Below are 25,323 nucleotides of genomic sequence, written 5' to 3'. Positions count from 1 at the left end.
TGGGATTAAAGGCATGTGCCACCATGCCCAGCTACACATTGCTTTTTTTTAAGTCACATCTTACAGATTTTTGATGGCTTTTCAGATAACCATGCCCTTGATAGTCTGGGCAGTTTCATGGGTGTGCTTAATGTGAACATGAAGATTTGAACCTCTTGGTGTTTGCATGATTTTGTAGGGTTTTCCTAGGGTCAAGAGAGTAGTGACCCGTCTTTACAAGGCACCTCAGGCCACTTCATCATACACACTTTACTATAGTTACCCACAGGTGTTGAGAAGGCCAACGGATGGACAAACACGAAGAGCCGACTCCTGCATTTCACAGTGGGAGGTAGCCATTACTGCTGCAATGTTTGCTCTGTCCAGCCGTCCTCTCTGTCGGACCTCACGATCCTAGTTCCACTTGTCTGGGAGGACTGGTCACCTTCCTACTGCCTGCTGTGTCCCAGCAGCCTTTATCATGCCATTCATGGAGTCATTCAAAAGAGAGGCTCTCCCTCCACACCTTGTTGCCTTTGCTGCCCCTCCCTGGAGTATCCTGTGTATTTTCTTCCCCGGGTGAGAGCTCGCTGGTCCAGGCTAAGCCCTGTGTCTGTCTTCCTGTGCCACATCTCATTCTTCTTTCCTTCTCCTTCTTCCCTCTGCCCCAGCCCTTCCTCTCCCCATCCAGGATGTGGGTGGCCTCCTCTGTGAGTCCTTCTCCATCAGCATCCACTTCTGTCCTCCGGCTTCCAGCACTTACCTACCAGGGAAGGTTTGGATTCCAATCAGATGCCTGGACCATGCTTCTCCTCCTTCCCCTTGTACCCTTAGTAGGAACTGAACTTGGGGACCTTGCAGTGTTTGGCTATTGTGAAGGCTCTATACTAGCTTTCTGTTCTGCCCTTGTGCCTGTGTCTACTTGGTGCTAAAAGTTTTGGGAGGGCAGAGACAGGCCTGTCATTTAATCACAATTCCAGTCAACACTGGGAGCTCAGCACAGACTCCTTTGATGCGTGTTGTTAACAAATTTTAAGAGAGGGTGATCTCTGGTTAGACCCAGACGAGACCAACCTCATAGAGAAAAAACAAAATTAAATGAAAAAAATAAAAGCAAAAATAAAGCAACCATAACAACAAAATGGCCTTTTCCTGTTACTGCAGAAAAAGTATGTAAACAATGCCCAGGGCCTATACAAAATGGTGTGTATGTGGGGAGGGATTGCTTCATCTTTATGGTTAGTGTTACCAGTAGGAGCTGCCCAGCTGGGATGCAACACCTTCAAGTTGGAGTCTTGAAGGTCAGCCCTGGACACACATTCCTCAAAGGCATTTCCAGATGCCCAAGTCTTTTAGGATCAGGGTAATTACAGGGTTTGTGAGGGTCATGACCCTCTTCACAACCATCTCAAGCAAACTAAACTTATATCTTTTCATACTGTACTTAACACAAATACGTGAGTTACATTCCTACCACTGAGCCAATCACAGCCCAGCTCTCTTTCTGAATCCACTTTTCTGTGGTTTCTCCCCTGCACCAGCTGGTATAACCTGGAGCTCCATGTTCCTGAAAGGCTCTGTAACTTGGTGGTCTCTCAGGTGGGGGCAACACTCACAGAGCGGTACGTTGGGGTGCACTGGTGATCTTCAGATGCTTCCCTGTCCTCTCTGTGTCTTGGGTTCATGGCATGTTTTCCATGGATACCTCTTCAATGCTCTTTGGAAATGTGAAATGCAGTTTTTGTTTGTACAAAAGAAAAGTGCGTCTTCTCTTTTCTCCACATCTGTAAGGCTGAAAATGGACTTAAATGGTCTATTTAAAGTGAGAATGTCTGGACAGGCGTCTGGTCCTAACTCAATCAATGTCCTCCTTAACAAGAGCAAGGGCAGGTAGAACCTAGCTGCATCGGCTTTCTCAGCAGCTTACTAGGTGAGTTGCCACCCACAGCCAAGTACCCTCTCGTAACTCACTGAACCTCAGGCTCCAAACTACAAAAGTGATTCAAACCACTTGTGAGGATCTCGGGGAGGCAGGTCACAGCCCGGGTGTGCTCCTGAATCCGGTTCTGCAGCCTCTGTCTGCTGGGACCCAGTTGCAGGAAGCAAGTGCATGGGACTGTCAGGCCTTTTCTTTCCTACGCTTTGTCCTCTCAGGAAGGGGTGTGTGGAGGTAATTTATACCTGCTAGTTCTGCTCAGGTGAGTAAGGAAATACCCCTCTGTGGCAATCGGGTCCAACATGACAGCTGTTAAGCAATCCTGTTCCCACCATCTACTGGAGAGGGCTTTCCAGTTCTGGACTGTCACCGCCATGGAGTATTGCACCTGACTCTCAGTGCAGCGTGATGGGCAGAATTGTGAGCAGTGCTGTGCACATTTAGATTTTTTTAAATTTAGTTTTTGGCTTTTTGATCCTCGAATTGTAGAAATGTAACACCGGTGTTGCTCTGTCCAGAACAAACTGAAAGTCCCATTCCAAGAGCCCCTAAGCCTGCCCTTGGAGACCCTCTGGCCAGGCCTCAGTCACCATGCCCCTGCTCCATTGTGAATTCTCCAGCCACAGTCTCTCCATATCATCTGGTCAGACTTGACGTCCGCCAGTGTTTCAGTTTTTTGTTTTTTTTTTTCCTGGAAAAACTGATCCTATCTGACTTCTGGACTACAAAGACCCCAGTGCTGTTTCCATTTCCTTTTGAGAACATTTAACCAGGAAACACGATGGTGGGGTCTGTCCTTCCACCACAGACACTTGATGGATCGGAACAAGTCAGGGCTGGATGTAGCCTGTTGATGAGCACCTGTCTGATCTGCCAGAGGCTGGGCTCCATCTCCAGCACTGCACAAAACAACCATCAGGCAAACACAGCAACAAACCTGAAAGCTACAGAACATAGAGGAGGCCGGGGGAAGCTTCGCGAGGGAGCAGCCGAGCAGGAGGCAATCCTGGAAGGCCACCCTGACCGTCTCAATTGGAGGGTCTGTGTGCTGGCTCATCAACAGAACTGCTTGTGAGGGGAAGCACTTCCCTCCTAGCTGTCTCCTTGGCCGGTGGAGGGAAAAGAAGAAGTGAGGAATGAGAACAGCTTGTTGTTCTTCTGACCATGTGGGGAGCAGAGGCAAGCAGAACTCCGTGAGTTCTAGGCCAGCTTAGTCTACATAGTGAGTTCCAGACTAATCAAGGCTAAAAGGACCCCATCTCAAACAAGGAAGCAACAGCATTTGTTTGTAGGTTGCTCAGATCTTTAAGCGCTAGCTGACTTGTGTTGGTTTGTTTACTTCTAGGGACTAGGTGGTTCAGAGAGAAGCACTTTCTTAGAGTGAGCCATTCATAGTAGGGATTCTCATAGCGTCTGGGTACAGCCACTAGTGATTGGTTTGTATTCTGTTCCCAGTAGTGCCTAGAGAGGATTTTTTAACTATTTATTATTTGTGTGTGTGTGTGTGTGATGTGGAGGGTGCGTTGCTCAGGCATGGAATTCAGAGGATAATTCTGTGGTGTCAGGACTCTCCTGACCCCTTTGTGTTGGTTCTGGGCATGGAACCTCACCAGCCTATGAAAGGCTCACCCCCCACCCCCCACCCCCTGCAAGGCCAGGAGGACTATGAAGCAAAGTGTTGTTTTCTCACTTAATAGTTTCTCACCAAAAAAAACCCGCGTGATTTACTTCTACTGTAACATTTAGAAATTTGAGGCCATCCTTTCTGAAATTATGACCAAACTCTCAAATATAGTCACAGACGATGACACTTTATAAAATACACTCTATGGAAAGCCCCTGTTGGTCCTGGACAAGGTTCTTTTCCCCTGGCTTGACAGAGAGAGCTCCTGCATTGTTCTGTACCAGCGCTAATTCTCACTGGAGCAGGAAAGCAAGTTTAGTTCACATCATTATCTTCCCTACAGTATAGACAGCTCTTCGTCAGGATTCTACAAAGAGGTCCTCCTGGTTCGGAGACAGAAACACATTTCTTTAGCTTTTGGCTTTATTGCAGAGGAACATAGGTCTATAGAGATTTATAAAAAAATGTTTATTACACTTCTTTAGTGTGTGTGTATGGTGTGTGTATGTGTATGGTATGTGCATGCATGCATGTGTATGTGTAAATGTGTGGTGTGTGTGTGTGTGTGTGAGAGAGGGGGGGGACAACTTGCAGGAGTTAGTTCTCTTTCTCCTTCATGGGTCCTGGGAATCAAACTCAAGTTGTCAGGGTTGGCAACAACCACCTTTACACCTTGTGGCCCTCAAAAACTTAATTATAATTTATCATCTCTTCCTAAGCCTGTAAAGACTGTGGACATATTTCTTCTAGAAGATTCTGTCAGTGGTTAAGCCAAATACTAGCCTGTCTGCTCTGAAACAAAATCATACAAACCAAGGAAGACATGGGAACAAGACCGGAAATCCTAAGCACAGCACACCACCTTGCCATGGGGGCCCATGTGGAGACGTTTGGTAGACTCTAATATGACTTGTGAAGTCAGGGGCAGTGCTTTTGTTTTGTTTTGTTTTGGTTTGGTTTGGTTTGGTTTTTTGTTTTTTTGCCAGAGCTGAGGACCGAACCCAGGGCCTTGCGCTTGCTAGGCAAGCGCTCTACCACTGAGCTAAATCCCCAACCCCAGCAGTGTTTTTTTTTTAAGGTTAGTAGATGTTTATTTGTGAACCAAATAGAATTTTCTAGCTTATTAATTAAAATGTAGTAGGGCCTTATCAATACACTGCCTGGTGGTTTGGAGTTTTTTTTTTTCTTCCAGATTTCTAAGAATGACAGGTCAGTTTATATTCCCCCAAATAACCCCAATACAACTCATTGCAAACAGACTTGGTCCCTAAGGCAGTGATTCTGATGTGTCTCATCTCTCAAATGAGTCACAGTTCTTCTTGACTTCCAGAAGGGTTTGCCCAAAACAAACACTGGCTATGTTGGGGGTGGGGAGCCATAGGTGAGTAGAAGTGGGAGGAGACTGTTAATCAAGCATTTAGATGTATCTCTTCACTACATCACACACAGGAATTTATCCCTCCTCAAGGAACGAGCATTTCAAATGTAGTCAGGATTGTTCAGCTTCATGAAAACAGCTGAGCTCCTAGAGCTCTAGGTCATCTGGAAAACGTTACTTCCCAAGGCCTGCCATTGTACCTGAGGAAGACATAATTGTGTCAGGCTGTTAACATCAGCAGCCATTTGCCTACCTTTCCCTCGGGGCTTCCTCAGATTGCACTTCATGGGGGGGGGATGCTTTTATCAATCTCTGACTTCAATAGCATCACAACCAATAACAATAGCTGCCACTTGGCTCCCAGGAGTTCTTGAGTCCTGCCCTGGTTCTGGATAGCTGGGGAGAAGGGTAGGGCTGCTGGTGGGAGGGGTCTGAGTGGGTGGGTGGACTCTTGCCTACTGCTGATTGATGGCCAGGGCAGCCAGTGGTAAGATGGTGAGGTCAGAAATAGAGTCCTGTAGGCAAAAAGAGAGGCCACACCAGGGAGAGCAGGGACCCAGGTGTTTAGCGGGAAGTCACTTGTTCACAACACACACACACACACACACACACACACACACCAATAAATAAAAATAAAACTGTGGCAGGTTAGCTGGGTGAAGTAGTGCAGCCTTTAATCCAAATACTCAGGAGGAAGAGGCAGGCAAACCTCTGTGAATTAAAGGCCAGCTTGATAGCAAGTTCCAGGCTAGCTAGGGCTACATAGGAAAAACATGTTCTAGGATTGGACAGCAGTGATGCCTATATGCCTGTGGGGATATACTAAAATCATGTCTAATAGTCTTTAAATGGTTATGTTTATGACGTGTGAATTATGTGATACCTCAGTTTTGAGAGAAACTCTGTGGACACAGAGCTGTAGAAAGGCAAGTGCTTGGGAGGAGAAATGGGTTTGAAGGAGTAACTGGTAAAGGTCTGTGACAGTAGAGGCTTTGGAGAGTGGTGGTTTGTGTGTGTGTGAGGAGGGATAAAGCCTGAGCTAGACCAGGGCCTGGCTGCAGAGATAATCAGTTACCTCCTGGATGTGGAATCAAGTTCTCCCCGTATGCAGCTGGGTGATGCTCAGTGGTCCAAAGCCCAGGCTGCACCGGCGCCGTGCTTCCGAGCAGTTACTTCAGCTCTTCGGTCAAATTCCCCTAAAAAGTACCTTTCGGTGAGTGTCACCCAGGCAGTGTGTGCTTATCTGGTAGACACCCTTGCTGCTTTCTTAGTGGGTCAGAAGCAATTGATAACATTTGTTGTCTGAAGTGCAGCCCGCCCACACATCTGTCTTCGTCATTTGTGCTCACGAGTGTTCACATCCTTAGGCTCAGACAAATCCTGTCCGATGAAGTCTGCATCAGCCACATCCAGTTTTGCTATTTGCCTCTGCTTATCCCTCTTACGAGGACCACAGAGACCAGAAAAGAACTACAGCTCCCTCCAGGGAAATGGACTCCTGTAAGAGAAGAGAGACCAAGCTGTGGAGATCTCTTCTCGGCTGTTCCTGCTTAGCTCTGCTGGGCTTGCTGTGTGTTCCCTGAGGCCCCAGCAGCAGCAGGCAAATGCATGGGGACACCCAGCTCATGGAACCTTACATCCAGGAGAGTGATAGCCAGGTCCAAGAAGCAAGTCCATGTACAGCTGCCTCTCATAGTCCTTCCAGTAACTGCATGGGACTTCCTCATGAAACCCAGCCACTGTGTTCCCTGGCTCCACAGGCCAGAAGTCTTTACAAAACTTTCATAATTGAGGCATTAAGATCATGCCTTCCAAGTCTTACAACCTTCACATTTTTCTTCTAAGCTGACATAAAGGCAGATAAACTCTTCTTTATTTTGGTCTTGACCAAGGATAACTGTCTTTGTTCTTATCTCCCATCCTTCTTTTTTAAAGTCTTTGATAATTTCATGCACATATGTAATGAATTTCAGTCATTTTTACCCCATCAATATCCCCTTTCATCCCCCTCCCTGCCACACAGAACACTTGATTTTTCCTTACAAGCACCCAGCCTATGTTCACGCATTTCTTTGTGTATGTGACCCGCTAAGTTTCATTACAGTTGCCTGCATGGACATAGGCGGGAAGTTTCTGGAACATGGGTAACTTAACAGTGACTACACCCTTAAAGAAAGTGACTCTCTTCTCTAGTGCAGGTCTTGTGTGGGCAGCCACAGCTACATTGAGTTTATGAGTGAGATGGTCACATCATGTCCAGAAAACATCTTTTGCAACATTCCTCCTCATTCTCTGGCTCTTTCATGCTCCTCTCCCCCACATTTTCTATGATGTCCCCTGATCCTTGGAAGGGCTGACTTAGATATCCCATTTAGGGCTGAGTATTTCCTACCATCCCTTAATCTTGATATTGCAACCAGGTATGAGTCTCATCATTAGCTGTTGTTTTTTGCAATAAGATGCTTCTCTGATGAAGGCTCAAAGCAGTCCAAATCTAGGGGTATAAACAGAAATGTTTCGGCTGGGTGGTGGTGGCACATGCTTTTAATCCCAATACTTGGGAGACAGAAGCAGGCAGATCTCTGAGATCAAGGCCTGCCTGATCTACAGAGTGAGTTCTAGGATGGCCAAGGCTAAACAAAGAAACCCTGTCTTGAAAAAACCAAACCAAAACAAAGGTGAATGTTTAGAAGGAAGTTTTAAACACATGTCCACTTAACAAAATTGTGGGTTCTCCCCTAAAGCCTATGATCTCTCTATTTACCAGCTCTTGACAGAATTTACTGTAGTAGACATGAATGTCCCTTGTATTCGGCAGGCCTCAGATCCAATCAGACCGTGGTTGGTGCGGCCATAGATAGCAGTTATGCCACCACTTCACAAGTGGCATCTCTTGCCAGGCTTGTCTCCCACTTTTCCTTTTCTAACACTGACTCCGTTCATACGAACGGTCTCATATTGTCCCCACCTCTTAGACCTTTCTGTGTCTATTTAAACTGATCATCTTGTTTACAAAGGTGTCCTTGACCCATCTGCCTCCCTCCCTCCAGTTCCCAGTATCTACATCCTAATCAGACTCATGTCCATGTCCTGAGCTCGCTGTTCCCTGTCCTTCCTCTGCTAAGGTCAGGCTCATCTTTATTACACATGCCCAAGTATGTATTTAACGTGTAAGTCTAAACTCCATAACTTATCTGGAGCAGGTAGGAAGCATGCCACATGGTGCACACGCATGTGGGGATCTGTTCAACTGTGTCTGGCTTTTCGGTTTTCCTTCTTACGTGACTACTTGTCACTGTACTTGTTGCTGCCTTCCCTCTCACACTGAGAAAGCCAAAGGAGACAGCTCAAAGACTGGTGGTCACAGAGAACATGGCCGTTTTCTGTTGTGTTAGAATCATGCTGATTTGGAACATGTATGAGTCACATTTATTTTTTTATGAACACACTACCTGAGAGAAACAACCCAAAGGAAGAAGGACTCATTTTGGCCCGTGGCTTCAGAGGGATCATGCCATCGTGGCAGAGAGGGCAGTTCATGGAGGCAGAAGTGTGTGACAGGGTGTTTACATGAGCGGACCAGGAAGCAGAAAGTGAGTGAGAACCTTCAGAGGATGCACTGGTGATGGACTTCTACCAACCAGGCCCTAACTCCCGAAGTTTCTACAAACTCCCCGATCAGCACCACGTCTGGGGAATAGCATGAGCATGAAGGGAGCATTTCAGTTTAAGTCATTAAGCTTGGAAAAGAGACAAACTCTCTGAGTGTACAAGCAGCTTGGCTGGACTCCACCAGGCAACAGGCAGTCAGGCGTAACCCTCAAAGTGCCTCCAAGTCTTTGCTGCTTCAACTTTTTAAGTTTTTTTTTTTTAAATTCTGGAAGGTAAGCAGTGTTAAACATCCTCTTACTGTCCTAGGAAGCTTACAACATCCCCTGGTTAAATCATATGATTGGCTCACTACATTCCTATATGAGTTCATGGAGCAGATCCCCACTGACACGGGAGAAGTGGGACCCACTTCCTTTTTAATTAATTACATTTATTAATTTATTTTACATCCTAACCGTAGTTTCCTCTCCCTCCTCTCTTCCCCCTTCCTCCTCACTGCCTCATTCCCCCCCCCCCCCACAACCCACTCCTCCATTTCTCTTCTGAAAGGGACAGGCCTCCCATGGGTATCCACAAAGCCTGGCATATCAAGTTGCAGTAGGACTCGGCTCCTCCCCTTTTATTAAGGTTGGGCAAGGCAACCCAGTATGAAGAATAGGTTCCTAAAAGCCAGCCAAAGCAATAGGGGCAGCCCCTGCTACCACTGCTAGTCCCACATACAGACCAAGCTACATAACAGTCACACATATGTAGAGGGCCTACCTACCTTTGGTCCCATGCAGGCTCCCTAGCTGTTGGTCCAGAGTTTGTGAACTCCTATGAGTCCAGGTTAGTTGTTTCTGTGGGTTCACTTGTGATGACCTTGACCCCCATAGCTTATAAACTCCTTCCTACCTCTCTTCAGCAGCTTCTCTTCCCTGAGCTCAGGCTAATATTTGGCTGTGGGTCCCTTCATTTGTTTTCGTTAGTTACTGGATGAAGCCTCTTTACTGACAATTGAGGTAGTCACCAATCTATAAGTATAGCAGTATATCATTAGACATCATGACATTGACATTTTTTTCTGCACCATTCAGCCTCTGAGTCCTGGCACTCCAGGTAGTATCAGGAGAGGATTCACTCTCAGGGTATGGGTCTCTGGCTGCACCAGTCATTTGTTGGCTACTCCCACAATATCCACGCCACTCTAACCTCCCTCAGCATCCCACACAACCCATAGGCAGGACCTGCAAGTCAAAGGTTGTATGGCTGGGTTGGCATCCCAATCTCTCCATAGGAAGTCCTACCTGGTAATAGGAGATGGCCAGTTCAGGTTACGTATCCACCATTGCCTATCCTTGTAGGTTTCTGGGAGTTTCCCTTGCACCAGGTTTTTACCTGACTCTGAAATGCCCCGTTTCCTGTCAGCTCTTTAGGTATTCTCCTCCTCCATCCATCCGCTAACCAGATCCCTCATGTTTCCATGTCTACCCACCTCCTGTCTACCCATGAGATCTCTTCTATTTCCCCTTCCCCAGGAGATCCATGCATCCCCCCTTGGGCCTTCCTTGTTACCTAGCTTCTCTAGATCTGTGTATTATAGTATGTTTATCCTTTACTTTATAGATAATGTCCACTTATGAGTGAGTAATTTCGTGTTTGTTTTCTGGGTTTGGGTTACCTCACTCAGGATGATTTTTTTCTAGTTACATCCATTTGCCTTCAAATTTCCTGATGTCATTTTTTTGAACAATGAATGATACTCCGTTGTGTAAATGTACCACATTTTATTTATCCATTCTTTGGTTGAGGGTCATCTAGGTTGTTTCCAGGTTCTGGCTATACAAATAAAGTTGGTGTGGACATAGTTGAGCAAGTGTCCTTGTGGAATGATTGAGCATTCTTTGGGTATATACACAAGAGTGATATGGCTGGATTTTGAGAAATCAGCAATTGATTTCCAAAGTGGCTGTACAAGTTTGCATTCCCACCAGTAGTAGAAGAGTGTTCCCCTTGCTCCACATCCTCTCCAGCATAAACTGTCATTTGTGTTTTTGATCTGACAGGTGTAAGATGTCAGAGTCATTTTGATTTGCATTTTTCTGATGGCTAAGGATGTTGAACATTTCTTTAAGTGTATCTCAGCCATTTGAGATTTTTCTGTCGAAAATTCTCCGTTTAGCTCTATAACCCTATTGTTTAAATTGTGTTATTTGGTGTTTTGATTTCTAGTTTGAGTTCTTCATATATTTTGGAAATCAGCCCTCCAAATGTGGTGTTGGTGAAGATCTTATCCCATTCTGTAGGCTACTATTTTGTCCTGTTGACAGTGTCCTTTGCCCTACAGAAGCTTTTCAGTTTTATAAGGTCCCATTTAGTAATTGTTGATCTTAGTGTCTGCACTGCTGGTGTTCTGTCCAGAAAACTGTCTCCTATGCCAATGCATTCAAAGCTATTTTCCATTTTCTCTTCTATCAGGTTCAGTATAAGTGAATATATGTTGAGTTCATTGATCCACTTAGACTTGAGATTTGTGCAGGGTGATATGGATCTATTTGCATTCTTCTATGCACTGACATAAAGTTGTGACAGCACTATTTGTTGAAGATGCTGTCTTTTCTCCATTGTGTAATTTTGGATTTCTTGTCAAAAATCAGTTGGCCATAGGTATGTGGACTTATGTGTGGGTCTTTATTTCACTTTCATTGATCAAACTCTCTGTTTTTATGCCAATACCATGCAGTTTTTTATTACTATAGCTTTGTGTCAGTGCTTGAAATCAGGGATGGTGATACCTCCAGAAGTTCTTTTATTATATAGGATTATTTTGGCTATCCTGGTTTATTGTTTTTCCATATGAAGTTGAGTATTGTTATTTCAAGGCCTGTAAAGAATTACATTGGGGTTTTAATGGAGATTACTTTGAATCTGTAGATTGATCTTGGTAAGATGGCCATTTTTACCATGTTAATCCTACCTATCCATGAACATGGGAGATCTTTCCATCGTATGTTATGTTCTGCAGTTTCTTTCTTCAAAGACTTGAAGTTCTTGTCATACAGGTCTTTCACTTGCTTACTTAGTCACACCAAGATATTTTATATTATTTGTGGCTCTTGTAAAGGATGTTGTTTCCCTGATTTCTTTCTCAGCCCATATATCCTTTATTTAGTGGAAGGCTACTGATTTTTTTCTTTTAATCTTGTATCCAGCCACTTAACTAAAGGTGTTTATCAGCTGTAGGAGTTCTCTGGTAGAATTTTGGGGTTTGCTCATCTATACTAGAATATTATCTGCAAATAGTGAAAGTTTGGTTTTTTTGCTTCCCAATTTCTATCCCTTTGATCTCCTTTTGTTGTCTTATTGCTCTAGTTAGACCTTCAAGTACTATATTGAACAGATATGAAGAGAGTGGACTGCCTTGTCTTACTCCTGATTTTAGTGGAATTGCTTTGAGTTTCCATTTAATTTGCTGTTGGCTATAGGCTTGCTGTACATTAAATTTATTTTGTTTAGGTATGTTCCTTGTATCCCTGATCTCTCCAAGCCTTTTATCATGAAGGAGTGTTAAATTTTGTCAAAGCCTTTTTCAGCATCTAATGAGATGAATATGTGTTTTTTTCTTTCAATTTGTTTAAATGGTGACTTTAATTGACAGGTTTTCATATGTTGAACTGTCCTTGCATCTCTGGGATGAAGCCTACTTGATTTTTTTTTTTTTTTGATGTGTTTGTGGATTCAGTTTGCCAGTATTTTATTGAGTATTTTTGCATCAATGTTCATGAGGAAAATTGGTCTGTAATTGTATTTCTTTGTCAAGTCTTTGTGTGGTTTGGATATCAGGGTGACTGGCCTCATAAACATAATTTTGCAGTGTTCCTTCTGTTTCTAATTTGTGGAATAATTTGAAGAGTATTGGTATAACTTTTCTTTGAAAGTCTGATAGAATTATGCAGTGAAATCTGGCCCTGAGCCTTTTTTTTTTTTTTTTTTTGGGAGACTTTTAATAACTACTACTATCTTCTTAGGGCTTATAGGTATATTTAAATTATTTATCTGGTCTTGATTTAACTCTGATATGTGGTATTTATCAAGAAATTTTGTCCTTTTTTAGATTTTCCAATTTTGTGGAGTACTGGTTTTTGAAGTGTGACCTAATGATTCTCTGTATTTCCTCATTGTGTCTTGTTATGCCCCCCTTTTGTTTCTGATTTTGTTAATTTGGATATTATCTCTCTGCCCTTTGGTTAGTTGGGATAGGGTTTGTCTATCTTGTTAATTTTTTCAAAGAACCAACTTTGTTTCATTGATTCTCTGTATTTTTTCTTTGTTTGTATTTTATTTATTTCAGCCCTCAATTTGATTATTTCCTGGCATCTGTTTCTCCTGGGTGAGTTTGCTTCTTCTTGTTCTAGAGCTTTCAGTTGTGCTGTTAAGTCACTAGTGTGAGATTTCTCCATCTTCTTTATGTGGCATTTAGAGCTATGAATGTTCCTCTTAGCACTGCTTTCGTAGTGTCCCATAAGTTTGGATGTGTTGTGCATTCATTTTCCTTGGATTCTAGGAAGTCTTTAATTTCTTTATTTATTTCTTCATTCACCCAGTGGTGATTTAGTTGAGAGTTAATCATTTTCCATGAACTTGTAGGCTTTTTTTTTGCAATTTCTGTTGTTGTTGAATTTTAACTTTAATCTATGATAATCCAATAAGATCCGGGGGTTATTCCATTTTTTTTAAAATCTTTTGAGACTTGCTTTATGACCAAATATGTGGTCAATTTTGGAAAAGGTTCTCTGAGGTGCTGAGAGGAAGATATACTCTTTTGTGTTTGGGTAAATGTTCTATAGATGTCTGTTAGGTCCATTTGAGTCATAATGTCTGTTAATTCCCTTATTTCTGTGTTAAGGTTCTGCTGGCAGACCTTTCCAGTAGAGAGAGAGGGATGTTTAAGTCTCCCACTAATAGTGTATGGGGTTTGATGTGTGATTTAAGCCTTAGTAATGTTCCTTTTACAAATGTGGGTGCCCTTATTTTGGGGGCATATATGTTCAGAATTGAGACATCATCTTGGTGTATTTTTCTTTTGATGAATATGAAATATCCTTCTCCATCTCTTTGATTAATTTTTATTTGAAGTCTATTTTGTCAAATATTAGGATAGCTATACCACCTTGCTTCTTAGGTCTGTTTGATTGGAAAATCTTTTTCCAACCCTTTACTCTGAGGTAATGTCTGTCTTAGATGTTGAGTGTGTTTCTTTTATGCAGCAGAAGGATGGATCCTGTTTTTGTATTCATTCTGTTAGCCTTTGTCTTTTTGGCAGATTGAGTCCATTGATATTGAGAGATTTTTTTGACTGGTGATCTTTAATTCCTGTTATTTTTGTTGTTGTTGTTGTTGTTGGTGGTGGTGGTGGTGGTGGTGGTGTGTGTGTGTGTGTGTTTTCCTCCTTTGGGTTTTGTGTGAGATTATTATCTATTGCCTCTGTTTTCGTGGGTGCAGCTAACTTCCTTGGGTTGAAGTTTTCCTTCTAGTACCTTCTGTAGGACTGGATTTGTGGCCAGGAATTGTTTAAATTTGACTTTACCATGAAATATCTTCTTTTCTTCATCTACTATGACTGAAAGTTTTGCTAGATATAGAGTTGGGTCTGGTGTCTGTGGTCTCTTAGCATCTGCAAGACAGCTATTCAGGTCCTTCTGGCTTTCAGAGACTCCACTGAGAAGTGGGTGTAATCCTGATAGCTCTGCCTTTATACATCACTTGGCCTTTTCCCTTTTCAGCTTTTAATATTTTTTCTTTATTCTGTATGCTTAGTGTTTTGATTATAATGTGGTGAGGGGAGTTTTTTGTTTTGTTTTTTCTGGTCCAGTCTATTTGGTGTTCTGTAAGATTCTTGTACCTTTATAGGTATATCCTTCTTTAGGTTGGGAAATTTTTTCTTCTATGATTTGTTGAGTATATTTTCTCAGTCTTTGAGTTGTGATTCTTCTCCTTATTTTTTCCTATTTTTTCTTAGGTTTGGTCTTTTCCTAGTGCCCTAGGTTTCCTGGATGTTTTGTGTTAGGAATTTTTTAGATTTAACATGTTCTTTAACTCATGAATCTATTACCTCTTGTATCCTGTTGGTAATGCTTGCATCTGTAGTTCCTGTTTGCTTTCCTAGATTTTCCATTTCTAGAATTCCCTTGGTTTTTGTTTTCTTTATTGCTTCTATTTCAATTTTCAAGACTTGAACCTGTTTTTTTTTTTTTTTCTTGTCTTTCTTGGCATTCTTTAAGGAGTTTATTGATTTCTTCCATTTCTTGTTTATCTTTTCCTCAATTTTATTAAGAGATTTTTCATTTCATTTCATTTCTTTAAGGACTCTATTATCTTCATAAAGTTATTTTTAAATTTATTTTCCTGTGCTTCAGCTGTGTTGGAATGTTCAAGTCTTGCTGTTATAGGATAGCTGGGTTCTGGTGATGCCATATTGCCCTTTCTTTTATTGATTTTGTTCTTACACTGGTGTTTAGGCATCTGGATTTGGGATTTGTAGGTCTAGGTGTTGATTCCTGTGTTTGTCTTTGTTGGATGGATGTTTTGTTTCTTTGTTTTCTGTTTCTTCTCTGGTCTTCTGGCTTAATTGGTGACTGGCCTGTCTTCAGGTCCAGTAGAGTGTCTCCACCAGGGTTTTGGGGGCCTTGGGCCCATAGATCCAGCCTGGCCTCTGATAAAACTGAAGTCTTCTTCCAAAGTTGTAGACCAGAATATGGAGTACAGGGGAGGGGGTGCTGTTCTTCTGACTGTTGTGGACTGTACCTGAGTCTATGGAGTCTGCTGGAGTTCGGGGGTGGGGTGGGGCTGGCCCCAGGGAAGATGATGAGGTGTGATGGGTTGGCGCCAACTTCTCAAGTGTCTTTCATGCAGAAATTTTCACCTTCTCTGTACACATGGAAATTCCCTTTAATTCTCTCTACCACTCTATGTCATTGAAAGTGTTTTAACTGTCTAAGTAGGTCAAGCCCTGTGCTAAAAGGTTGGTTTTAAGAATCCTTAGGGGAAATGGGCTAGCCTAGGAAAGTGAAAATGTAGAAGGTGGTAACATGAGCATCTTATAGTATTTTCATGTACTTTGTAGAAGTACAATTTGACAATTCATTTTCCTTATAGTAACTTGTTTTGTGTGTTTGTGAACTCATGTGGGGGTCGGAGGACAGACTTTGGAGGTTGATTCTCTCTTTTCTTTTTCTATGTTGTCGGCCTTGGCAGCAAGCCCAGGCATTCACTGTTTGTGCTGTCCAGGAATAATTTGTGTGCAGTGCCTTGCTGACGTCACTTTTCTCTTCAGGTGGCCCTCCAGGTCGCTCCTCCATGCGCCCGTGAAAGGCATTATGGGCACCTTGGACGGTGCTGCAGCAAGTGTGAACCAGGTACTCCTGCACCTCAGGCCTTTCTGGCTTCCTTTTTCTTTTCTTGTTGTTTTCTGTTACAAGAGATGAAGGAAGAAATTCATAGACCCTTCATGATAGTGGTATGTAATGATGTTTGCCACTCAGAAGACAGAACGCTTTCTCTCAATAGAGGTCATCACCTATGAATCAAAGGCAATTTCAGAAACTGATCCTTTTTTTTTTTGTCCTGAGACATCAAAGTTTTCTAAAATCACATCCTAGTAAAACATGAAGTATAACTGACACTTGAAAATATGTGCACAGAAACCTTATTTTGGAATAACCAAACTGGAATTGCTTACCCCTGGACAGATCTTCTCCCATATACCAGCCAAAGAACACAAAGGGGGCTGGCCACCATCTTCCCCACGTGTGGCCAGGTTTGTATGGGCCTGTGGAGTCCCAACCTGCTGGGTCCTCACTGTCTTGGAGAGGGCAACAGAAGCTGAGTTACTTTATAACTACAGTCTTTTGGATGTTTCAGTTACAAATAGCTCTTGAATGTACAGGACACAGAGCCAATATTTTTATCAAGTGAATGTGTATATGTGCACACATGCATGCAAACGTGTTGGTGTATAATGCTTGGTAAACTAGCTATTAGCTGATAGTGCACATAGAACACAGTGAGCCAGTTATCCATGGTGAAGGCAGAGGAGCATTTGAAGATGGGAGGGGAAAAACCAATCCTCTACCTCAGCCCTCTTCTTCCCTTGGCCCATTCCAGCAAACCCCTCAAGTCCTACAGGGCACAACTTAATTCCTGAGTTCTTCTTCTCAGTCAGCAGAGTTTGGGAGTGCAAAAAGATGGCTGATTGGTTGTTTATTTAGATAAACAGAGACCACCGTAGTCACAGCAAACGTAGGCAGGAGCAACAGTAGATGCAGCAAACCTGGGGGCAGGGTATTTCAGCCAGCAGAGGCCTGAGGAGCCCAGGTGCTGTGCTCACAGCCTGGAGAGTCCTCATCTCTCCATCTCACAAATTACACTGTCTTAGAAGGCTTCTTGGATCTGGTTCTGTAAACCAGACCAGCAGATTGCTGTTTATTTTTTTTCTCAGTGCTGGGGGTTAACTCAGAGCCTCACACGTGCTCGGTGTCTGCTCTTGTCTAGTTTTCTTCCTTTTCTTTTTGTGTGTTTGTTTTTTTGAGATAGGATTTCTCTGTGTAGCCCTGGCTGCCCTGGAACTTGTTCCTTAGACCAGGCTGACCAGGATTTCAGATACCCATCTGCCTCTGCCTCCTGAGTACTGGGATTTAAGGTGTGCACCACCATGCCCAGCTTGTTGTTTAGTTTTGATCAGCACATTTACCGTCACGGTTTTGTTTTTGATTGGTACATTGTCTTCTCCGTTTAAGGAAGATACCTGTCTTCTAAGTGCACTCCTACCTCTGACACTGTGTGTCTGCCCTGTGGCCCAGATGAGTACATGGACAGCTGGAATGAAGAAGATAAATGTTTGCTGCATAAAGTCTGTGATGCAGGTGGGTCACAAACTGACACAGGCCACAGGGGTGTGCAGAGGCACCTGGGTCTGTCACAAACTGACACAGGCCACAGGGGTGTGCAGATGCACCTGGGTCTGTCACAAACTGACACAGGCCACAGGGGTGTGCAGATGCACCTGGGTCTGTCACAAACTGACACAGGCCACAGGGGTGTGCAGATGCACCTGAGTCTGTCACACTGACACAGGTCACAGGGGTGTGCAGAGGCACCTGGGTCTGTCACAAACTGACACAGGCCACAGGGTGTGCAGATGCACCTGGGTCTGTCACACTGACATACCTCACAGGGGTGTGCAGATGCACCTGAGTCTGTCACACTGACACAGGTCACAGGGGTGTGCAGAGGCACCTGGGTCTGTCACAAACTGACACAGGCCACAGGGGTGTGCAGATGCACCTGGGTCTGTCACAAACTGACACAGGCCACAGGGGTGTGCAGATGCACCTGGGTCTGTCACAAACTGACACAGGCCACAGGGGTGTGCAGATGCACCTGAGTCTGTCACACTGACACAGGCCACAGGGGTGTGCAGAGGCACCTGGGTCTGTCACAAACTGACACAGGCCACAGGGTGTGCAGATGCACCTGGGTCTGTCACACTGACACACCTCACAGGGGTGTGCAGATGCACCTGAGTCTGTCACACTGACACAGGTCACAGGGGTGTGCAGAGGCACCTGGGTCTGTCACAAACTGACACAGGCCACAGGGGTGTGCAGATGCACCTGGGTCTGTCACAAACTGACACAGGCCACAGGGGTGTGCAGATGCACCTGGGTCTGTCACAAACTGACACAGGCCACAGGGGTGTGCAGATGCACCTGAGTCTGTCACACTGACACAGGTCACAGGGGTGTGCAGAGGCACCTGGGTCTGTCACAAACTGACACAGGCCACAGGATGTGCAGATGCACCTGGGTCTGTCACACTGACACACCTCACAGGGGTGTGCAGATGCACCTGAGTCTGTCACACTGACACAGGTCACAGGGGTGTGCAGAGGCACCTGGGTCTGTCACAAACTGACACAGGCCACAGGGGTGTGCAGAGGCACCTGGGTCTGTCACACTGACACAGGTCACAGGGGTGTGCAGATGCACCTGAGTCTGTCACACACAGGCCACAGGGGTGTGCAGAGGCACCTGGGTCTGTCACACACAGGCCACAGGGGTGTGCAGAGGCACCTGGGTCTGTCACAAACTGACTCAGGCCACAGGGTGTGCAGATGCACCTGGGTCTGTCACACTGACACAGGTCACAGGGGTGTGCAGAGGCACCTGGGTCTGTCACACTGACACACCTCACAGGGGTGTGCAGATGCACCTGGGTCTGTCACAAACTGACACAGGCCACAGGGGTGTGCAGATGCACCTGGGTCTGTCACAAACTGACACAGGCCACAGGGGTGTGCAGAGGCACCTGAGTCTGTCACACTGACACACGCCACAGGGTGTGCAGATGCACCTGAGTCTGTCACACTGACACAGGCCACAGGGGTGTGCAGATGCACCTGAGTCTGTCACACTGACACAGGTCACAGGGGTGTGCAGATGCACCTGGGTCTGTCACACTGACACAGGTCACAGGGGTGTGCAGATGCACCTGGGTCTGTCACACTGACACAGGCCACAGGGGTGTGCAGAGGCACCTGGGTTTGTCACACTGACACAGGTCACAGGGGTGTGCAGAGGCACCTGGGTCTGTCACACACAGGCCACAGAGGTGTGCAGACGCACCTGGGTCTGTCACACTGACACACCTCACAGGGGTGTGCAGAGGCACCTGGGTCTGTCACACTGACATACCTCACAGGGTTGTGCAGACACACCTGGGTCTGTCACACTGACATACCTCACAGTGGTGTGCAGATGCACCTGGGACTGTCACACTGACACAGGTCACAGGGGTGTGCAGATGCACCTGGGACTGTCACACTGACACACCTCACAGTGGTGTGCAGACGCACCTGATTCTGTCACACTGACACACCTCACAGGGGTGTGCAGATGCACCTGGGTCTGTCACACTGACACACCTCACAGTGGTGTGCAGAGGCACCTGGGTCTGTCACACTGACACACCTAATAGGGGTTCTGCTCATGATTTTATGTCTCCAGTACCTCAGGCTAAATTTTTTCATCTTTCTGTTCTAGAATATGCGTTGCACTTTAATTGTGAACACAACTTACCATTGACAAAATGTTGCCACAGCGTTGAGTGTGTCTGTGTCAGCTAATCCTGTACTTGTCCCATTTTAAAGATAAATTGAGACTGAGCCTGACTTCCCCAGGAGAAGCAGGACTCAGACTGATCTTTTGAAATATAAACTTTCCCCTAAATGGTATATTGTTGCAGTTTCTGGCTTTGCCAGGCTGCCATAATTTTAGGAAGGGAACAGGATAATACATACATATATATGTTTTAAGACAGGATCTCACTCTAGTTCAGGTTGGCCTGGAACTCACTACTGGATTACAGGAATCTATCTCCATGCGCAGCTCCATTTTTAAAAACATAGCTTATGTTTAGGAATCAAAACATAAATGTGTCTCATGGAGTCCCTAAGAGATTTTTTTCTCTCTCTTTTCTGTTTTCTATTCTGAGTGCTAAAGCACCCATGTTCCTCTGGCGAAGCTTCTGGTTGGACTTAGTGATTGCATCCCCTGGACGCCATTTATCATAGTCTTCCTTGGTATTTCTGTATTGCACATTAAATTGTGAAGGCTGATAGAATCCTGGTTTATTTTGGCTAGAGTCTGGCAAAACCCCTTCACCCATAGTATAGTGGAGATAAATAAGAGTGGGAATTTTATTTTGTAATATTTGCTGTGATAAGTATGGGTTCGATATTTTTCCCAACTCCAAGGCCTACACATTGCCAGCCAAATGATCTACCACTGAGCGACATCCCTAAATTCTAGATTTTTTTTTTTTAATAAATATAGGCTTCCTATGTAGCCTGGCCTCCATCTTCCTGTCTCTGCCCCTCTGCCTCTGCCCCTCTGCCCCTCTGCCCCTCTGCCTCTGTCCCTCTGCCTCTGCCCCTCTGCCTCTGCCCCTCTGCCTCTGCCCCTCTGCCCCTCTGCCCCTCTGCCCCTCTGCCTCTGCCCCTCTGCCCCTCTGCCCCTCTGCCCCTCTGCCTCTGCCCCTCTGCCTCTGCCCCTCTGCCTCTGCCCCTCTGCCCCTCTGCCCCTCTGCCCCTCTGCCTCTGTCCCTCTGCCTCTGCCCCTCTGCCTCTGCCCCTCTGCCTCTGCCCCTCTGCCTCTGCCCCTCTGCCCCTCTGCCCCTCTGCCTCTGCGCCTCTGCCTCTGCCCCTCTGCCCCTCTGCCTCTGCCCCTCTGCCTCTGCCCCTCTGCCCCTCTGCCTCTCTCTGCCCCTCTGCCCCTCTGCCCCTCTGCCTCTGCCCCTCTGCCCCTCCCAAGCATTTGCATCAACATGGTGAATTCATGAATGCAGTTGTGTCTGAGGTGCTGCAGTTTGTTGCAGACACTCTAGGTGGTCAGATTATCACACCACTCTGAGGTGAGACAAAGCTGTCATCAATTCTTACACACACACACACACACACACACACACACACACACTGCACCTAAGATCAGAAGAGGATACCAGATCCCTCTGATGAGGGTAGTGAGAACTGAACCTGGATTCTCTGTAAGAGCAGCAAGTGTTCTTAACCTGTGAGCCATCTCTGTCCCCTGGTGGGACATTGTATTTCGTGCTGGTGCTGAGGGCCCCATTATTAGTGACTAAATCCTCATAGGCTGTGCCCAGTTGAGCACAGCTAGGGAATAAGCATGTCTGAACACTGTCATTCTTCTAAGGCATTTGAGACAGCTGGCAAATTTTAGGCTGGAGAAAGTTCTGTGGAAACTCCACTGGGCACAAGCATCTGATCAAGTCTTTTTATTTCCTTTGATGACCTTGACTCATTGCTGTCTGTTGGAAATAAGGATTCATTCTGTCTACTGCCAAAATTAAAGCTGAACACTGAACACATCAGATTGTTCTGAAACTGTTGCCACCCCCATTCACTTCCTTGCAGTATTTTGCAGAAAAGTGGTGTGTGCTCCTGTGTGCTTATATGTACTACATACATGTTTCTGTACAATTGCCCTTTGTGCTGCAAGGGCTTGGGTAGTGGGCACAAGGACAAATGGGGCTCATGCTTGGGTCTAAAAAGCATAAAAATGGGAATGTCCCTTCTTAATTGGCTGTAACTTGAGACAATGAAGGAGGGCTGGTTTGATTTTCCTCTTGGAAGTTAAGGTGCAAGAGCCACGTAGAAGAGCCAGATGAGATGGGGCCTTTCAGCATGTACAGGGCAGTTTCCCCATTTTGTTTGTTTCCTTTTAAGGATTCATTTTATTTTTAATTACATGTATGTGTATAGGGGCGGTATGTACATGTGTGCAGTTGCCCAAGGAGGCCAAAAAAAGGCCAAATCCCCTGGAACTAGAGTTAGAGGCAGGAATGAGCTACAGGATGTGTGTACCTGGAATAGAACTCATGCTCTGCAAGGAAGCTATGGGCTCTTAACCAGTAAGCCTCCTGGGCTATGTAAACAAAGCTGTGACTTCATATCACCTGCGTGTGCACACCTGTACAACTGAGTTTCCTTATTCGCAGTAGCTGTACTCTATGAAGTCACCACAACCATTGAGTTTGTGAGTCTGGAATCACTCACTGCTCCTAATAGAATCCCGGCCTAGATTCCTACAAGCCCCTGCTCAGAGGCCTTTATCACATCCGCATACCCCCTTGTTCTGTGTGTTTCACTGTTCACTAGATAGGCTTGGTTGACTCAGCACACTACTCAGACTAACACAAACTTTATACCACACGTGTTTTCTGGGCAGTGCACATCACTGCCTTCTTGTGTGTAAAACACAAGACAGATCTACACACGGGGCCATTTAAAATAAGGACATTGCCAAATAAGAGCCTAATGAGAAAAGTAGTGCATTGGACAACTGCTTCAAGCACAGTCATTTAGGCTGGGAACCCAGCTGCGGGAGAATGCTTTGCTGGAATGCATGAGTTGTTGTTTCAATCCCCAGTACTATACTGGAAGGTGGGGAGGCAGAGAGCAGGAAGAAAATCAGTCTATGAAAGCTGAGACCTGAACACAGAGGCCCCTGTATAGAATGACCCCAGCCCATGTTCAGGAATGACTGCAAATACACTTCCAGTGTCAATAGAAATTGTCATGAACAAGGAAATTCATGTGACTCTGTGCAACAAGAATGATTGTGACTGCTGGGCACTCAGTTTACTATATAGTTAAGTTCCCATATTCATGCAAACTGAGAGAAGCTGGGAAATTAGAGTAGGAAGACAAGCTCTTTCCATCTATTGGGAAGAGACGTGTGTGTGTGTGTGTGTGAGAGAGAGACAGAGACAGAGACAGAGACAGAGACTCTGACCTGTAGGACAGACTACTGCCCACTTCTGTGCTTCGTCCTCTTGGCCCAGCACCCCCAGCCCTTCAGGACCCCAGAATGAACTCACACCCCCAGAAACTCAGCTAGCTCTTTCTAAACTTTGCTTAACAGTTTGTGTGACATTTGAATTTACAGTAAACAAACAAACAAACAAATAGCACCAAGCAGCTGAGAACAGCTGTGCAATTCCACAAATAATTAAACCTACTAACACAGAACTCTAGAGAGCCCACCCAGCTCCTGATTATAAGGGGGAAGGGGTGTGTTGGACGGTTCCCTCCCAACAAGGAAGTTCAGGAAGGAACTCTGGAGTTCCTCAAACCCAGTGAGTCACCCTGTTGGCGGCCAGATGCAGCTGGCTGCCGGCTGTTTGGAGCTGGGTGGGGACGGTGCACCGGGTGGACAGTGCGTCTGTGTCTCAGGCCCTGCTGGTGGCTGATCATCTCTTGTCTCCCGCAGGCAAGGCCCTGGTGGCGGTGGACCCTGGCAACCGCACGGCCCCGAGGCGCTGCGCCTGCACAGCTGGCTACCACTGGAACCCAGACTGCGAGTGCTGCCGCCGCAACATGGAGTGTGCGCCGGGCTTCGGGGCCCAGCATCCCTGTACGGCACGCGTGTGCGTGTGCGTGTGCGTGTGCGTGCGTGTGCGCGTGCGTGCGTGTGCGTGTGTGTGTGTAACCAGTTTAGCCCAGCTTCAACATCACATGGGCAGTCATCCCAAATTCCCTTTCCCCCTCCCTCTTTGTGGCAATGGGCCTCAGTCTCTGAAACCCGAGGGTCCCCACTAACAAATAGTATAATGCTAAGGCATTAAAGAGCTTGCAGCCTCTTAGAAGGGGGTATGCACCCCTGGACATGTTGTAAATTGATAGCTACAGATATTCACTTCAATTTTAAAGAGTTCCTAAAGACTTAGCTCTTGAGGAATGATAGCTGCAATAACACTTTTGAAAGCAGGCAATGGAGGGCTGGGGAGATGTCCCTGTCCTGTAAAGTGCATGATGCTTCATAAGCTTGAGAACCTAAGCGCGATACCAAGAACCCACATTTAAAAGCTAATCCAGCAAGAGGGGGAGCCAGGACGGTGGATCCCCAGAGCAGGCTCGCCAGCTAACCCAGGCAAAGCTTCAGGCTCCGGAGAGACTTTGACTAACACAAACGCCCCTGAAGACAGACACGGAGTTCTTCTGACCTCCACCCACGCACACCAGTCACTGGACTGTGAAAGCCATTCTCTCCCACCACTACTTAACCCGGCTGTTGGAACGTTCACGGCTTCCTTTTCTTTGCTTGCTTAGGTCCACCTTCCACACAGAGTTACCTCCTTCTCTTTGTTTGGAAAGCCGTTCCCAACCACCACTTCATAACCCTTCATGTAAGAGTAAGGACTAATTTGAAATCTGTTTAAAAAAAAAAAAAAAAAAAGCAACAACAACAAAAAAGGAGCTTAAATTGATTTGGGTTCACAGGGTGCAATGAGGGTTTTTTTCTGGTCTGAGCTGTCCCCATGCTCATTACTATGTAATTGACCACAAGTACATATGTTTTTAAACTCTTAGAGTCACGAAAGTTCACAGCTCTTGAATTTAGAGTAGGATTGCCCCTGCTGTTTGTATTTGGGCTGACTATATCGCCAGTGTTACAAGTTAGCACACAGAGTTCACTCTAGGTCACTTTCTGAGTGTAGCTGCTGAGGAACACTTACAGCGCCCCCGCACCTTCTAAGTGACATCCTTGCTCACAAAGTGATGTGAAGTTGGGGCTATTTTTAATGTTCTGTCATCTGAGAACTCTCCATTGTGTCCTTCAGCTTTGTTGAAAGCAAAGAAGCAGAAATCCTCTGGCTTGTGAGAGCACTTCTGAGAGCCCTTCATGCCCCGCCCTCAGAAGTGTCACAAAGCAGGTTTTCAGGGGCAACAACCGCTTGCTCATGCTTGCCAGTCGTTCTCTTAAAGACATGACTTTAAGGCCAGCATACGTGGACAGGGCTGGGAAAACTAAACTGTTATTCGTTTGAATCCACATGGAAGAAGGTGTCTGACTGATGCGGTGGCCCTCTGCGGCAGCACTCTGACGCACCTGCACATGCGCTCAGAAAAGTCAGCTGGAGTTTTCAATCAGTAATGACAAACCTCTCTACCATGGTCAGCTCCCGCCAAATTCTGCTCCCAGATTAGACAGAGCCCGGTGTAGCCACCAATTTACCTCCTTTGTGAACTAGGGCACTGCCTTTCTGATTTCTGGAAGATGTTCTTGAATGAAAAATTAAAAAAATAAAAAGGAGGGCATGACTGTGCTAGGTGTGGTGGAGGAGAAGGTTTATTGTAGATATGAGGAGCACATAGTCAGAGGCAGAGACATCTATCTGGGAGAGTACAGAGTGAACATGACCCTGAGCCATGCCATATGAGGAGAAGGGGCAGCA

General features: G+C 45.6%; 1 protein-coding gene across 1 annotated transcript in view; it reads left to right on the top strand.

Annotated features, from left to right (window-relative positions):
* Nucleotides 1–25,323, top strand: part of Tnfrsf11a (TNF receptor superfamily member 11a) — a 62,064-nt gene that overhangs the window by 12,338 nt on the left and 24,403 nt on the right. Inside the window, exons 2-4 of the mRNA XM_036202397.1 lie at nt 15,842–15,923; nt 17,304–17,429; nt 23,358–23,501. Coding sequence (XP_036058290.1) covers nt 15,842–15,923; nt 17,304–17,429; nt 23,358–23,501 — 352 coding nt within the window. The remainder of the gene's footprint in view (nt 1–15,841; nt 15,924–17,303; nt 17,430–23,357; nt 23,502–25,323) is intronic.

Source organism: Onychomys torridus, chromosome 11, assembly GCF_903995425.1.
Source record: "Onychomys torridus chromosome 11, mOncTor1.1, whole genome shotgun sequence".
In the NCBI taxonomy this organism is placed as follows: Eukaryota; Metazoa; Chordata; class Mammalia; order Rodentia; family Cricetidae; genus Onychomys; species Onychomys torridus.
The sequence above is the reverse complement of the archived record's forward strand: the minus strand, read 5'-3'. Positions and strand labels throughout refer to the sequence as shown.